Raw genomic sequence first — 16,875 nt, 5'->3', positions numbered from 1 at the left:
ATAATATTTGGAATTATCGAATCCACTAGTGCTCTGTAATCTGTGTCCTACATCTTTTCCGAAAACTAAAAGAAAAATATCAATTCTAAAGTATGATCTCGTGTATTGAAAATGAGAGTTACGTGAAAAAATAATTGGACTGCAATATCCTTTGAGTTTGGCATCTCTTGCAATGGATATATTTTACGGCATAACTTTAATGTCAATGCTTATAGCTCAAGATAAACAATTCAACGTGCATTGTACTGAAGTAAAACATGAATTTAAAATTATATGTCTATAGAATAGCAGCGAAAAGAACATCGGAAAATACCAGCCTTGTTAGGGCGACATTACTGTACATGCATGCAGGTCTCAAATTAATACTGTTCGTGTGAGATTTTCTGAATGATTTTCTATGTATGTCAACTAGTGCACAATACTGCATATTATGATGTACAACATGCAATAAAAGATCAGAGATGAAGTCTTGATATATACGCCATAATCTACACAATGATAAACTATATGATAATATATGACCTTGGACCCAGATATTAAAAATACTGATTAATGACTTTGGTGAATTATAAAGAACAATTTATCTCTACAGTGACATAACCGTCTCGACTTCAAAGACAATGTTTTGAATATGCAATGAATGGAATTTATCAAAATTATGTTCTTATAATACAGAGAGACTTAACATTGGCTCATTCGAACCTCGTGTTGTATTGTGTTAATAGGTGCGAACAGACGTACTACCAACGTGTTTCTTTTCGGATTTGCAAGTATCCCACGTCCGAAATTCTAATCTAGACACGTACCTTATAGCTTACTAGTCGAAATATACGCCTCTATTCCAGCCTCGGATAGCTATTTTGAAAGTTGTCGGCTGGTGTTGGAACCTACGACGGTGCGGGGGGTTTTAAACCTATTTATTTAAATCGGATCAGCCAAATCCTGAAATATGCGGAAAGATAGAGTAGAGGCAAATGTTCCGAACTAATAGCTTGCATAAGTTTAGTCGATTCTTAACAAAAGTTTTGAATGCAAAAACATGTTTAAACGAATGTTTGCTCTGATTGAACTGTTAAAAGTTGACTTTTCAGTATGCAAATCAGTATCATCCGGTATACGCATGTCAATTTAACTCACTGATTTCATTCAATTAGAAAAGTCATAGACGCCTTCTCGAAAATTTTGAAAAAGGAGGCTGTGTTCCTTAAAAGCTGCCAACCACTTAATATAAAGTATTATGATTAGCTACAAAGGTTCATGAGCAGTGCTTCTCAACCTCAGCGAGATCATTCGTCCCTGGAACAGTTATTCCAAATCTATTCCTCCTCAAAATTAATTAGTCATATTGAAACGTAGTTCACTCGAAAAATGAATTCAACGATAAACCATGAATAGATATAAAATCAGACCCCACATATCTAGATAGTTCAACGTTTGAATGTTCTTTTACGATTTTCTGAATACCCGGGGTGAATGATGCCAATTTCAATCGTAGATCGCCTCACTCGTTTATATTCAACGAACTTGAGGACACCATTAACCGTGTTGAACCCACACTCAACTAAATACGTGTAAGAAATGGCAGCAGTAGATTCCTCTCTATACCCCGCTGGTAATAATTCTTCCCCGAGGTCTTGCAGGGATGATTCTTCCACTGTTGAGAAGCTCTGTTCCAGAGAAATTAAATTTATTAACTTTATCACATTAAGCTGTAAATGATTTCCAGATTGTGCGATGCTCACGCGCTTGCCTATTTTTTGTCAACGACCTGGTCTGGGTTTCTGTGATTCCAGCATGCCTGATTCGTAAGATGTTATATATGAATTATACTTTTGAATTTCCCATTTTGAAATTAAGCAGCATTTGATGTACCCACATTTTTCAACCGATAATTGACCATATTGAAAGGAACTACTAAATACCAGTTGTTGGTATATAATTGGAATGTGTCAGCTGTGTTACCACCTTTATTAAATCTCTATCATCATTAGTATTTTCATCTGTAGACACCTGTATATAGAGACCACACATCGCAAACCTAAAAATATATTTTTTTAGAATCAGTCCTGTTAATTTCACTACAAGTGTGTGTCATTTTTTTCCAAATAAAAACATGGTTCTTGTATTTTCTGAAATTATACAGTGAGTTTAAGATTTTTTTTATCTTCCTCTTTAAAAAATTAAAGCGTAATTTTTCACCAATGCATCTCATTTGAAATTCACTTTCAGGCTCAACCACAGTGAAACGTTGCAATATTGTAAGAATGTATTTAAAACAAACCAAAACCGAGCAGACCGATCGAGAGTTATTAAAAACAACGGCAACTCACACGATACCAGATTTAAATTCTTTAATCTTCGAAAAATAAAAGATTCAGCAAACAATATCTATAGTAGTAACATCTTGCGCTGATTGAAAAATCTTAATATCTGTCAATATTGTCTTAACATTACATCAAGAGAATATTTTTTACAATACTGTCATTTTTTGTATTTTGAAGTTTTAAAATATAGGATAAAGGATAACTGTATATATTTACTTGATTGATCAGAAACCTAATAAATAAAAGCTGTTGCTTCCCAGTTTGAAACAGAAAATATTTGTTGTCATTTTGAAGCGTTTCAATCATTATAATAGGAAAAAAAATCTTGATTAATTATAACAATCGATTCAATGATAGTTTTAGATTTGGAATCAGATTTTGAAAATTGAACTTAGTAGTCACTATAACTTTTTACATTAAATTTGAAATCAAATCTATATACAATACACAATAATAGTTAGTGTATTGTATATGAGCAAATTTTTTGAAAATTCTTTCCATGATAGATTGAAATTTATAAAGCAAAATATTGGCATCTAATTCAATAAATGTGATATTACTGTAAAATTTGAGAATGAAATTATCTCCCCTCAATAATTGGATTTCAGTAAACTACCCAGGTGACAAGCGACGTTTTAATACAAATAAAAGGATTACCACGAAATACTGACTATATCAAATGTCTTTAATATCATTACTAAAAGTAACAATTGTCGACTAACACCTTATTGTAGATTCTACGATTTAGTAATTGTATCAAGGCAATGATACACTCTACATCACAATAAGTTGATACTATTGTCGACAAGAAGGAGTTGACCCAGGACCTCGACCTACGTGACGATACAATACAACATCCCTCCCCTAACTGTGTGATTTACCAACACCTTGATTTGACATGGATGTGAAGAATACACAAAGTAAAGATTTTCTGTGTTTACCACCCACCTTTCAATAGTAGAAATACAATTTGATCTACTCTCCATTACAAGTTATTCACAAATAATGAAAATAGTTAGAAATTTGATAAAAACAATAATACGGGAGTTGGGAAGATATCGCGAAATTATGTTCCCAAGGTTAATTTGACTTTTTAAAAAGCATCACGACTTTCCTTTACTTTAAGTTTCACCAGAGTGTTTAAGATTAAATAGTAGAAAATATATGTGGAAAGATCTTGAAAATCAGTTTTGGTTTGTTTTGTACCCTAAAAGATATTTACAGAGGTATTTTAAAAATTCTGCATAATAAACATTATTTTTACCCAATCTGTCAAATTGAAAAAAAAAAAAAACTGAGAGCATTTTTATTTTAGGTTTACAAACGTTAGGTAAAGCAATTCAGCTGTTGATCTGAATTTTAGTGAAATAAAATGATTTGCTTTTGCACTTTTGTTGAAAGGGACAAGGTAATACGATAAAGAACTTATTAACAATTCTCCATGAACATGCTCAGATTAGAAGTTGTAAATCATTTATAATATCGTCTAAGTAGTAAATCTTGAAAATCATCGAGCTGTGTGGAGTATGTTTACAACCTTGTTTGGAAAATGATTTATGAAATGATTAAGTTAAAGGTAGGCGTGATTTCATTTCACTCCACTTGGCCCTAAAAATTTCAATTCCTCCTTTTACCTTATCAATTTACCTGCCTTTCTTTATGTTTACTAATATTCTATGCGATTTGATTGAACAAACCAACTAGTAGAGTGTAACTCAAACTGTAAAAAACCTCCTCAAATAACGAGTAAGAGGTGAAAGGCACACCTAAACGATTCACTCAGTGTTTGTCCGTATCATCTTGTTGAAGGTGTTATCAACTATTGATAACTATAGAATTTAGACTTCATGAGAAGGCTCATTTCATAAATCTCTTTATTAAGATGTTGGTTCGCACTACCCTAGACCTCTGGATAACAACAAAACAATCTGAATCTTTTGTATTAGATCTTTTCATCTTCAGTAATATCAAGTCAAGCAGTACCTGGTATCTACGGAGATGTAGCAAAATAGTCTTCACAAACCACCGTGTGATTTGGTGTGAACGTCTTACAGTCAAAGTTGTAACTTCAAGAAGGTAGAAAGTTCAAAGTATAATGAAGAAATAAACTAAGTTAAAAAGATACAAATAATCGGCCTAATAATTGGATCAAATACGTGTGGCCTACGTAATACCCATAGAAAAATGAGTAACCAAGGAGGGGTGATACAGTGCAGCTCGTCATAAGATAGTCGAACTAGAGCCTAACACCTGTGAGCTGAACACCCTCAGGCAAAAGGCAACCCCACTTATAACAGTAACCTTCTTTGATGTAGCGAAATATAAGAAATTTCGTTTCGGATTGAAGTTCCCTAAATTTGCTAATTTGTTTGATGATATTGGTCGCGTACATCTGTTGAATCAGGACTGTTTGTACTTGACTGTGCCAAGCTCAACGAAAGAAAATGTTTGATTTGATGATAGAGGTTTAATCGAGCCTAAGTTGTATTTTAAAGATGTTAAGAAGTTTGTCTAACACTTTTACTTATTTTGATAGTTGACTTTAAATCATACAGTCAGGGTTGAATTAGGAATCTGATTTCCAAGACCATACAGCACACCAGATCTACAAAGCTTTCTCTCCAAATATTATTGTATTTTCCCAGTCGCACCTCACAGGCCACGATAATAGCAATTTGTATGTTATGAACACGGATTAAGTTTCTCAAAATATCAGATGAACATAGGTCTACGATCTGACTACTTATGTTAACTGAAATCAACATGAATTACTCTAAGCCAATTCCAGGAACACACACTTGGTGATAAGGGAAGAGAAAAGAGCGGATTCAATTCCTGGTTTTTCAGAAACACAAAGAAGTTTATTGCGGATGGTCGATAAAGATTGGTTGCTATCGTGTGGGTCTGAAGGAGGTAGGGGATGGTGAATATTGCTTTTTACCAAATTTAAAAAAAAAGGCAATGTCTCGACATTTTACTCTTAATCTCCGAGAATCCGATACGACTCTTCGAACCTAGATTGCGTTCAGTTGGACCTTCTATAAAACAGTTTTCGTCGCCATCAGTATTCTATTGATATTTACATGTTCAAAACAGCAAAATGATAGGAAGCGTTTTCTTTACTGAACGCAGGCCTAGATTATGATATCCAACATGTTCGATCATAAGGTACAGTAGCATAATAATCAGAGCGATTGGTAATCCTAGAAAATGTGTAATTTGGCTGGAATCAAACAAAACACCTTTTAAAATCTAAATGATAACCATTATTGTGATCGTTATGTGGCTGGTGTGGTAACAAGGTGAAGTTGTGTCTTTGAATTCTTCAAATTAATATCAATTTCATAGTTCAAAAATATTTTCTTTATCCAGAAATTACATTGTCAAAACATTCAACAAGTTGTTTCAAGACTTGAAAACAACATCCTGAAATCAAGATCTCTTCATAGTCGGCTCCAATGAAACCTCATTATCACCAATCAAAAACCTTATCAAAGGCAGCAACCCCCGACAGTTTACATGAATGAGACCATATCGTTTACACTCTTGTCACAAATGAACACAATTTTAGCTCAAATAGAACTTAATCCTACTTGAAATCGTGCGAAATTTCAGTAAACATCATTATATACAAATTTACCCAGAAACACACGCGTGCCTGCCCGAGAAATGAGCATATTATAAACACGTGATCAGCACAATAGTTTTTATGTCCGATGAACGTGCATTAATGTCAATAAGAAAGCGGAGAGAAATGGAGAATTATTAATATTGAAAATGATACTTGTCTATATCTATACAGATGGTTTGACCTTCTACCTTCTATTATTTTCTATCTATTGAATTGATAGTTGATTGTAAGGAAATTGTCGTGGAATATAATATTCTCATCTTGTATAATGATAGACAACACTTTCTAATAAACAATTCAACATCGTCTTTTAATTGATACCATGTATTTCAAGTATATATCAATACAAAGTTAGTATAACTTGTCATATTTTTGTGGTCTAGCATATATTAACTAATATCACACGGCGTTACTCTGTATTGGGCGATATTGATACTTACATCATTATAGGTTTTCTATGCACTGTGTTGAACTCTTCTTCAAATTGAGAGGACCAGTCGTTTTCTTGCTGGACACAGTTCAAGAACGACAACTGTTGTTATAAATTTACACATGGAACGAAACAAAATTTCTTCCAGTCTTTTAATTCAGGTGTACTATTAATTATTATTATTAATATTTACTAAAGTGTTTTCAAACCTCAGTTCGCTCCCATTGTAACTGCAGTACTACGTGAACATGTGAATATCTATGAAGATTACAAAGACTAAAAAGTTTGGCCAGACTATTGCATTATACAGCTTTTCAAAAGACTTGTACATTCTGCAACCCGTGGAAGTTTCCGCGAAGCTTAATCTACCTTGGTAAATAATTGATCTTTTCGTTTTATATTCTGGAGCGAGCCTCTTCACTTCCGACAACTGGCAAGTGGTTGTAATATTACGACCTGGATATAATCCATAGATTTAGAGGTAATTAATTTACAAAATTACTTAATTATGCATTAAGCGCAATATTGTGACTATCGGTCAACTAATTATACATTTTAGTTTATACAATAGATTGGATCCGTAGCTTCCGAAGTTTTGGTCTTTTTTGGCTATATAAGTAATTTCAATATGCAACTTACCACAGGTAAGAAAAATGCATAATTTAATGTTTCCCCCTTATATCATTAAAGCATTAAGAATTGGATAATTTGTTGTTGTGGTTTTGTAATTCTTTTTATTGAAAATTTAATAAATCATACAAATTTTTTATCATTAAAGACCATCTCATCATTGTTAGTGTCTGACAAATCTTACATCGATCTACAATGGAAACGTTTTAAAACTATAGATGTAAACTTTTGATGGAATATCCATCATTTATGATGATGTATTTATGTCTGTTTAATGTGTGAAAAGTTAAATTTTTATGTATTTTATACAATTTTATCAATATTATTTATTAATGTAACGCTTGAAGTTATCACTTTTGTTTATTTTAAACAAATTCCAAAACCTTGAGAAATGTCAAAATCTTATCGTTTTGTATACATGGGTTTATATCAAATGCAGTGAAATTTTGTTGGGTGGGTTGATTCTGGATTATTTTTTAGGAATCGGGAATCACAAATTATTTCAACTTGTTAGAATTTTTACAGCACACGAATGTTCATAATATGTGATGTGATTGATTACAGCTTAGCACGTTGTTACATACACGTTGTCGCAATGGCACATACATTTATGTACAGTATATGTAGGCTACCGTTACGGGATATGCTACATTTCTCTGATATATGTAGAACACTAGAGTATATTTCTTCAAAACTATATAGTTTGTACCTGTGTGTCTTCTAGAATTTTGTAAATGTTCCGACATTGGGCTTCTAACAAAAAAAAATACATAAAAAAAAATTGCAATAAATGACATCATCGACTTTCATGACATTTCCAACACATGTATTAAATTTAATTATTGACAGTAGGACCCTACGTGTATTTTGATTCTGACAATTGCCATGTAAATAACCAAGTTTCTGCATAGCTTTAAAACCCACAAAAGAATGGATCATTGCAGAAATAGGATCTAGCGTTATAAAGTGCCAGTGTACTTTTCAACTTATTTCTTAAAATACATTCGTCACATGATGATATATTTCTTGTATATGTCACCGACCACAAACAATCTAACATATTCTGAGATTTCGCTTTATCTTACATTCTACAGATAGCTTTTTAATATACTGATGTTGTCTTTTGTGCTAGAAGACATATCATATAAATACTGGTGCCATATCAGGTTACATATGATAGAATATCAAGGAATTGTTACCCAAATTTACAGATCATATTGACAAAATGTGGAATAACTCACAACTGTGTTTTCCATCATATACATTCCCGTCTTGTTCGCAGACGTTGGCATTGACCAATATATAAACCAGACCGCTTCCATCCGTGGGAGCTACTAAATAGAACGGTAGGGGAAGTTGTGTCAGGACACATCAGGATGCTATAACAACATTAGTTTTAGTTTATTGTTTTCAACATTGTAACTGGTGGCTCTCGGAATTTTATCACTTAAATTGAATAAGAGTACATTTTGACGTGAAAGCTTCGCTCTTCTTGGAGCTAAATGCCTCTTTAAACTAGTTTAAATTCAAGCGGATAATTGGCCTCTTTGAAAACATATTATGACTGTGCTTCTGTACAACATTCAGTTGCACCAGAGATACCAGATTTAATCCATAAGAAAGCAAAGTTGTCTGAACGCTCATACAAATCTGTCACAAGGTATCAAACTTTTCTTTCCCTAAACCCGTATTTCTTCAACTTGCTGCCTGAATTTGAATACTAAATTTGGATAATACAAGAAACGACAGCACTTTGAATGGTATTAAGTGTTTCAATTGATTCTTGTCAAAAAACAGACTTGACAAAGTAGTTTAAAGTTACGTGACAATTTTGTTTATGATTTACATGATTCACATGGTTGTTTATTAAATGTGTGAGAATTGTCCGGATGCCTGGTCAAAAGTACCAGAAAAAATCCATGAAACATTTAAGACTGATGCAAAGATAATGATACTGAGTATGTTGTATAGAACCAGGCCATTTATATCATGTACATAAACTCTAAATAACTGTTTTGGTGTCGCATGTCATCTTGCGACTGGGATCGCGAATATTCGACCCATTCCTTTCGGAGAGTAGACAGAGCAATGGACATTTGGTCATTTTCATTTCAAAAAAGCACATCATGATAAAGAATGAATTGGCAAGCTTTTCTTTGAAAGAGTATGAAAATATATAAAAAGTTAAAAATATATATCCATAAAATAATAAAAATTACTAATCGTTGTAAGCAATGTTAATATTCTACAGAAAACAACGTTATAAAGCAGTCTTAGATATATATTATGTTAAGAACACATTTAATAAGATCAATGAAAGGGTAGAGAGAAAAGAGATTGAAACAAATTATGAACACATACACACTCGAGTCATAGGTTAAGCCTGGCACAAACTCTAAATAACGAATATTATCTCTAAAAACATGAATGACGGTAACATAAACGTGAAGAATTGAGAATTGAGAGTAGTCCATATTGAAACTCTTATACAGTAGCAACTGGTTTTCTTCTGTCTAAATCTTCTACTGTGGATAATAATATATTTCATTCGACTAATACTAATTGTTTGAAATATTTTAATTAACTAATCTGGTAAGTGGCTTTTAAATTTATTGGAGCATCATCTTATCTGTTACTCTATGGCACCATTTCTCCGTCTTATCTTTATTTTTCTCGGTGTTTGATAAAATATCGTCATTTAAAAGTTAGATAAGCTGCATTTTATTTTTTCATTAATCATGGTTTATGGAAGTAATTTTATGCTTCTGTTAAAACATTATCAACTGAGCCTTAATGTATAACTATGGAAAAAACTATGCTGAAATTCATGTAAAGCATTATAATAATTGTCCTATAGCATTTTTCTTTTTTATGTTTTTTTTTAATGAATAATGGTTTTAAATTTTTTTATATGAAAAATCAATTTTATGTGGTGGATATTTTGTTTCTGCGATTTATATAATTCACAGAATCCAAAATCCGCATAAAGCTCTTCTTCAGTAATGATAGTCTAGTCTGACAATTAAATACCATAATTATTCCTTCTACTTGAAATAGCAATAACGGTTGGGACAGGACTCTGCCATCTCTTTAAAACATTTTTGTTTGATAATAGGCCACCGGGCGCATTTATAAAGCACGCTATATTCGCCATAATTTTAATGCGATAATGAAAACAGAACACGCATATAGCTAATTATTGGCATGAAAAGCATCTTAGTTGAGGAAATAATTATCTGGTTCTTTATTGGTCACTTCCATTTTCTTTACATACAAAGATCAACATGACAGTTTTAATTGAGACAATTTTAACCACGAAAGTTTTAAGGAAGAAATTAGGGATGAACAAAATGACACTACTGTCATTTAGGATCAATAACTTGTATCAAAGTTATTAGGATTTATTTTCTGTCGGTGTGTTAGGTTTCAGATTTCCAGACGTACAGATTCGAGAGACACGTAAAAACAAATCCAAATTACAAAATATGATATTTTCAAAATCATTATTTTCCACGTTTTGAAAGCAGGAAAAAAGCTAAAAAAAAAATATAAATCCTCAGCTCCTGTCGGACTTAAACAGAGCCGTGTCTCCTAAAAGACTTTGAAAATGTCCAATATAGCTTTTTTCTGGGTTTTTATTTTTTGTTATTTTGTCGTTTTGGTTTGGGAACGTTCCTTTAATAATGTTTATCTCGATAACATATTATTTATTACTAGAATATTAACTAGAAAATTTTTATAACCAAGTCATTTCAATATTTCATTCGCAATTTAAGATGAAAAAATCAGAATTGAGCAATTAAAACCTTGGGAGTGCTGTAATTTGAAATAAGTAAACGTTTGTTCCGTTTCACACTAGATTATTGTTTCTCAGAGATTTTTTAATGTAAAAACCAATAAATTCATCTATCATCAACACATAACACATTTAATAGACTTTTCAGGTGATCCGCGGTGTGCATCTTCCCATATAGACCAATAAAAATATCTATACCCTACCTAACTTTAATCAAAAAGGTGTCAAAACCATCAAATCAATTTGTTAAAGTCTATCGGGGGATAAGACAAGGATCTCTCTTGAAACCCTGCGGCTTTAAACCTGCCAACGAATCTTATTGATTTTATCAAAGAGATGCAATTTGCCATGACATATACGCCGCCAAATTTACCTCGAATGACTTGATAACAAATACATCATTCAGACCAAGACTTGAAAGCCGATTTAAAGCTAAATATTTAAACTGGACTGGTCATTCAATAAGCTTTGGACAGAAAACGAACACTGGCCTCTGGCAATGTCAGAAAGGTATTATTGAGCTTATTGGTACATGACAAAACGCTTCAAATTTGATTTGTGGTCGGTGAACGAGAGTAATGCAGTTAGATTGTTATTTGTAATTGTTAGTCAGAAAGAACGTGTGCTGAATCGGTTAAGATTTAAATATACAGGATGTTTATTTGTTGATCTACCCATCTTAATTAATTGCTTTTAGTTAATATCAGCTTTTCAACTCATAAAACTGTGCCGAAAGGCATGGTCTGTCCAAAATATCAAAGTAAGAATAGCTCAGACCACCTGAATGCTCAAGCAGGACCATCCACGTCTTTTCAAATTATGTGTTTTCATTTCTCATACTCTCATTTAGTTCCCAATTTTTGTGAAAAATATTGCTCGATGAGATCTCAAGAGTAAAAAAGCGATTTATATCATGATAAAGAATGGAATATTGGCTATCCTAGACTAGATCGATTAATGTGTCATTAAATAGTTTGGTAATCTTGACACTGGCTTGTGGAAGAGTTCAAAATACATGTATGTGCAATTATTATATCCATGGTTTGCATTATTACGAATTATGTCTAATTTGATAAATATTATGCTCTCATTTCGTACAATTTGCAATCCTGTATTTTATGTTTATTAAGAGAGAAATTTATGTTCTAATTAACAATGATCATTACTTATCGCGTCACTGTGATTCCCTAAATCGATAATAATCCGTGATTGACGAGATAATGTTTTTTAAGATCAGAAAGGGTGTGTCTGGGCGGGACTGATGACAGGTGGGTGGAGTTTGTTTATAGAGCTAAAGATGATAATTAGGAAGATGAGAGAATTGACCATGATCACGGATAAAATCTGAAAATTAAAAAGACATAATTACTTTTGTCTTTATCTTAACTAGTGCTGTATGAAGTAATCAACAAAGACTAAGAAAACTTGGCCTAAGGAAAATGAAGTCATAAAGATGCATCACAAAGGAATTGTCACAATTTAGTATACCTTACTCCTAGTTTTAAAAAAATCTTTCTCCATTTTGCTATCCTTGGGTTTTACCTATCCGAATCGCAAAACGAAACCCGAAATCCAAAACAACATATTGGCGATATGAAAACATAATGAAATCTTCATAATTTTTCAAACTGCTCATCTCCTCATATATATTTCTTTCTGAATGGAGTAAATCGCTTTTATATTTAAAGTTAGGTTGAAGTCAAATTAAAATTTGTTTCCTCTTAATTTGATGTTAAAATCATGATGTATAACAATTTTGTCATTAATGCCATAATGCATCTCTTACTTCCAGCTCTAATATGTTATGTTTTAATTTTCAATTTATCTGAAATTCGTTATGCAAATAAGTTCGATTGTGTAAGCTAATAATTAAATTGTTATGCATTGTCTAAGCGACATTGTTTCCAGGACAGTGGCACGAATTCGCCAATTCTGTTTCGGGCTCCAACTTTAAAACATTAAAGACAGCCTCAAACAGATTGTGGTTATGAAAAGTTCGTTCAAATCCTCTTAATTAATACAGGGTACTTTTTGGATTTCGATTTGAGGCTAATAACTCAGCTTATAATATTGCTGATTTACGCAGCATTTTCACTAGGATTAATAATTTGCGCGTTTAATTATGATTGCGTAAGAATATCAGTGCAAGTTGAAAATGTCAATGTCTTGTAATGTACCTGATGCTTCTTTACACTTGATTCCCTGCTGTGCTTCCTGGAATTCCACAGTCGACCGGAGTTGCAGGTAGTCCTCCTACTGCTTATTTCCTGTTTATACAGTGCCAAGGGATTCCTGTTGCTTGCCAATAAATTCAGATATTTTTTATTCTATATTTTTCAGATATTTATCAATATTTGAGTTGTAAGAGTTGTAAACTATAGAAATGCTTCTTTTCGGAAAGTAAGTTTATTTTCATATTTAAATTGTGTTGTATTATAACCTTGTGAGTGAGCGTTTGGGACTGCGAAAGACATTGCAAAAGAGTGGTTATAAATACCAGGACAGGCAAAGCTAACGTTTTTTGCATTTGGACCAAATATACTATCTGTCTTAAAGGGGTATTCCGCTTTTTTGTAAAAGGTTTTCATTATCAAAAACGTTGTAATTATTATACCTGAAAACATTTTAAAGTATGCTATTTATATCTATGTATCTTCTTGATCAAACTGAATTTGTTTTAAAAGGCTTAATTAAAAACGGAGAGTTCTAATTGTTAATTAAGCAATTTTACCCAGTTTAGTGTTTGACTTTATAATGGCTCGATATTATCAGCTGAAACCTTTCGAATACCAGGAGACATATTTCTCTACAATTAGACGTTTATTTTACTTAAATCCATACAGTAGTTTTCTAACATCTTCCAAAAAGCATAATGAACTTAAACATTAACGGCTGGATTTTTTAGTTAAATCTTTCAGATGCGTTAAAGGGCACATTTCTCTAGATTTTGGTGTATAGTTTTCACAAATTTGACCTTTTTTTGACCTATAAAAAAGCGGCATGTCCCTTTAATATTCTAAATTGCGAGCTTAGTAAAGTCTCAGAAAGGTACCATTATTACTCCATTGTTTCGTATAACCTCAGTCAGAGGATTAAAGGGATTGTAAAAAGGTTTTGTAAATTTGTATGTGTATCGGAGATCAGACTACTGTGGTTCCTACAATTTTGCTTTATCAAAATATTAGGCCTTTCGCGATTAGTGACGTCACAAAACACTTAGTTTTAGTGGAATTGCAGAAACCACAGAAATCGGATTGAAAAGTTGAATGGTGTAAATTGATGATATCAGTGTCAGGAAACATCTTTACAATCCCTTTTAGTTCCAGCATAAGCGTGCATAAAAGTAACTTTACAAAAATTGTAAAGATATGAATATCCGAGGCAATTTTGTACAAGAGATAACCATGAATGAGACCAGTTTCAATATTAGATTAAGTACTTCAAGGTTCAAGGATATTGAGATCACCTTTAATCATAAACCACAGTGTTAAAAAGTATGCTTTATCAATGTTATGAACCCAAAAATCTAGTTTATGAATGTGACATTCATTAAATTTTTAGTTTTTTTCATTCAAATCGTATATGCATTATCAATTATCACTTTGAGTTTATAATGAGAAGTTCAAAATGTGAAATTAGTTGATGAAAGACCTGTCTGAGGTTTTGGTCGGTGAAAGTTTACTGATTATCTGAGGGTACATTTTACTCTGATTATTAGATTAGAAAATACAGTCTGAATATAATGTCGACCACTCGGTTAAAATTACTGAAATAATTTAATAAGGCTGCGAGTGAACACCTCTTCTGACCTGGAGCTATAATCGACAAATTCCTGACGCCAAACATTTTTATGATTCTGACTTTACCTGACATAGACTGTAGGAATAATTTGAAAAAAGTCTGAACACATTAATACAGACAAAGAATTGTTCCTGACCCTTGTTACTCGGGCCAAGGGAATTGAAGTATTCGTTCCACTTTGGGAGGGCTGGCTTTCATTTTGAAATTTTTTCTTGAAAAATTTGTTAAAAGCCTGGCCGGACATTATGACAATGCAGTCAGAAGAAACAAAAGACTACTTGTTTGAGAAACTTGTATACAGTGACAGTCTGAAAACTTTGACCCTGTGTTCCATATAAATTTACCACTAATGCACTTCACGAAACGAAAGTATGAAAATTACCACGTCGACTCTATGATTTTATACATTCCAATGTTAACTTTTATTTCATATTTCTTATGTAAAAAATTGTATATTCCGTTTTTGATTTTCTACTCGGTTTTAAACGCTCAGGGTATCACATTTTAGACTGGCCCACAATATGCAAGTAATTTAATCGTATTCCCAGGAACTCTAATGTATACCAGCTGGATACAGCTTCATGAAGGCGAACAATACCAACTAGTAAATTAAAAGCCCGGGGAAAGGGGAAGAGGGCTCTGATTACACATATGATTCACGCTTTTTGAAAATAATATGTTGAGAAAAATGTCGACATTGTGACCAAATTTTAAACGTGATAGAGCTCGTTGTATTTCATGAGTATTTCCTTTTAATTTGATTGTAAAAAAAAACAAGTGTCGACCATCGGGAACATTTACACCATTTACTAGAGTGTGTAATTATTATATATACAAAACTACTCAAGAAAGCTCTTGAAATCGCTATCTAAAGCGAAAACATTTGGCAAAGGTCGCGTGTTATAGTATAAGCATAGTTGAATTAGTTGGTATATGTTGTGTATACAATTGAAAACCAGGCACGTCTCGCAGACCGCCGTCCGTTCCCCGAGTCTAGCTCGTGTTTTATGATTAATCTTCTCTCCCCATCCCTTGCCTCTCTATTGATGTCAGTCGGTGAAATGATCAATTAATTTATATTCTCATCCCGCCGTGTTATGACATGACGCTCTTGATTGAATATGCCCCAGTGTGTGGTCATTTATCTGTCAAACTAGGATTCTCAGCTTTTCATTGGTCGATCAAGTGTCAGGGGTGGGGCCTAAAACCTTTTATGGCTTAGTAGTAAACTGTCGAATCACATGTTGGTGTATATTTCTCTATGGTTCGAGAAAAAGATTTTTCTCCATCAGTTCTGTCTATAACAAACATTCGAGTGTGACTTTTACTAATATTTTGTGTTATCTCTGTTAACAGAGGGATGCAGCACGCTGGATTACAGTCTCCATATTCCTCGGCTGGGGTTTCCAGTATACCGAACGGATCCAGTCTTGGAATGGTGCCTTTTCTCGGCGATCAAAACAACCTGAACTACTACCGCCATGGTGGATATACAGGAATGGCGATGGGAGGAATGTCGATGTATGGTCCAGAAAATTATGCAGTTGCCAGGCCATCGCCGTATGGTACCTATGCGCCACAACATCACATGTCCAAGGATATGGTTAAACCACCGTACAGTTACATCGCTCTCATTGCAATGGCAATACAAAGCAGTCCTGAGAAGAAAGTAACATTAAATGGTATTTATGCATTTATTATGGACCGATTCCCATTCTATAGAGAAAATAAACAAGGTTGGCAGAACTCTATTCGTCATAATTTGTCTCTGAATGAATGTTTTACTAAAATTGCTCGAGATGACAAGAAACCAGGAAAGGGAAGTTACTGGACTCTGGATCCCGATAGTTATAATATGTTCGATAATGGTAGTTACTTACGAAGAAGGCGTCGTTTTAAAAAGAAGATGACTGATGGAGATCGAGAGAATCGAAATAAGAAAGATTCAGAAGAAAAAGACAAGAGTGAAGTTAGTGAGATTATGGATATGAATGGTGATAGGTCGGTATCCAGTAACGCCGGAAGTCCAGATCTAATGGTCAAAGTTGAAAAAGAAAATCATCTGAACAACTCGAATTCTTCACCTATTATGAATACCAAATTGGAACCTATGGATTCCCCAAAAAGTGATTGTTTGACAAACCGACCTCCTACTGCGAATGCTTTACCGATTCCTCATGATCCTGTTGTGGAAGGACCATGCAGTAACTTTTCAGTTGAAAACTTGATGACAACGGGTCATGGTGTTACAAACTGCGATATT

The 16,875-nt window shown here is 33.2% G+C and overlaps 2 protein-coding genes across 2 annotated transcripts; one reads left to right on the top strand and one right to left on the bottom strand.

Annotated features, from left to right (window-relative positions):
- Positions 1–1,427: 1,427 nt before the first annotated feature.
- Positions 1,428–3,310, bottom strand: LOTGIDRAFT_160813 (hypothetical protein; the record flags this gene model as incomplete). Its single annotated transcript, XM_009056003.1, has 3 exons — positions 1,428–1,667; positions 1,963–2,038; positions 3,273–3,310. The coding sequence occupies 3 exons, from the start codon at positions 3,308–3,310 to the stop codon at positions 1,428–1,430; spliced, it is 354 nt and encodes a 117-aa protein (XP_009054251.1).
- A 12,890-nt stretch (positions 3,311–16,200) lies between these two features.
- On the top strand, positions 16,201–16,518 carry LOTGIDRAFT_117369 (hypothetical protein; the record flags this gene model as incomplete). The annotated part of the gene is made up of 1 exon (XM_009056002.1): positions 16,201–16,518. A coding segment is annotated over one exon (318 nt), but the record flags the coding sequence as incomplete, so codon positions are not given.
- Positions 16,519–16,875: the final 357 nt, after the last annotated feature.

This window comes from Lottia gigantea (genome assembly GCF_000327385.1).
Source record: "Lottia gigantea unplaced genomic scaffold LOTGIsca_26, whole genome shotgun sequence".
In the NCBI taxonomy this organism is placed as follows: Eukaryota; Metazoa; Mollusca; class Gastropoda; family Lottiidae; genus Lottia; species Lottia gigantea.
This window is presented reverse-complemented; position numbering and strand designations above follow the sequence as displayed.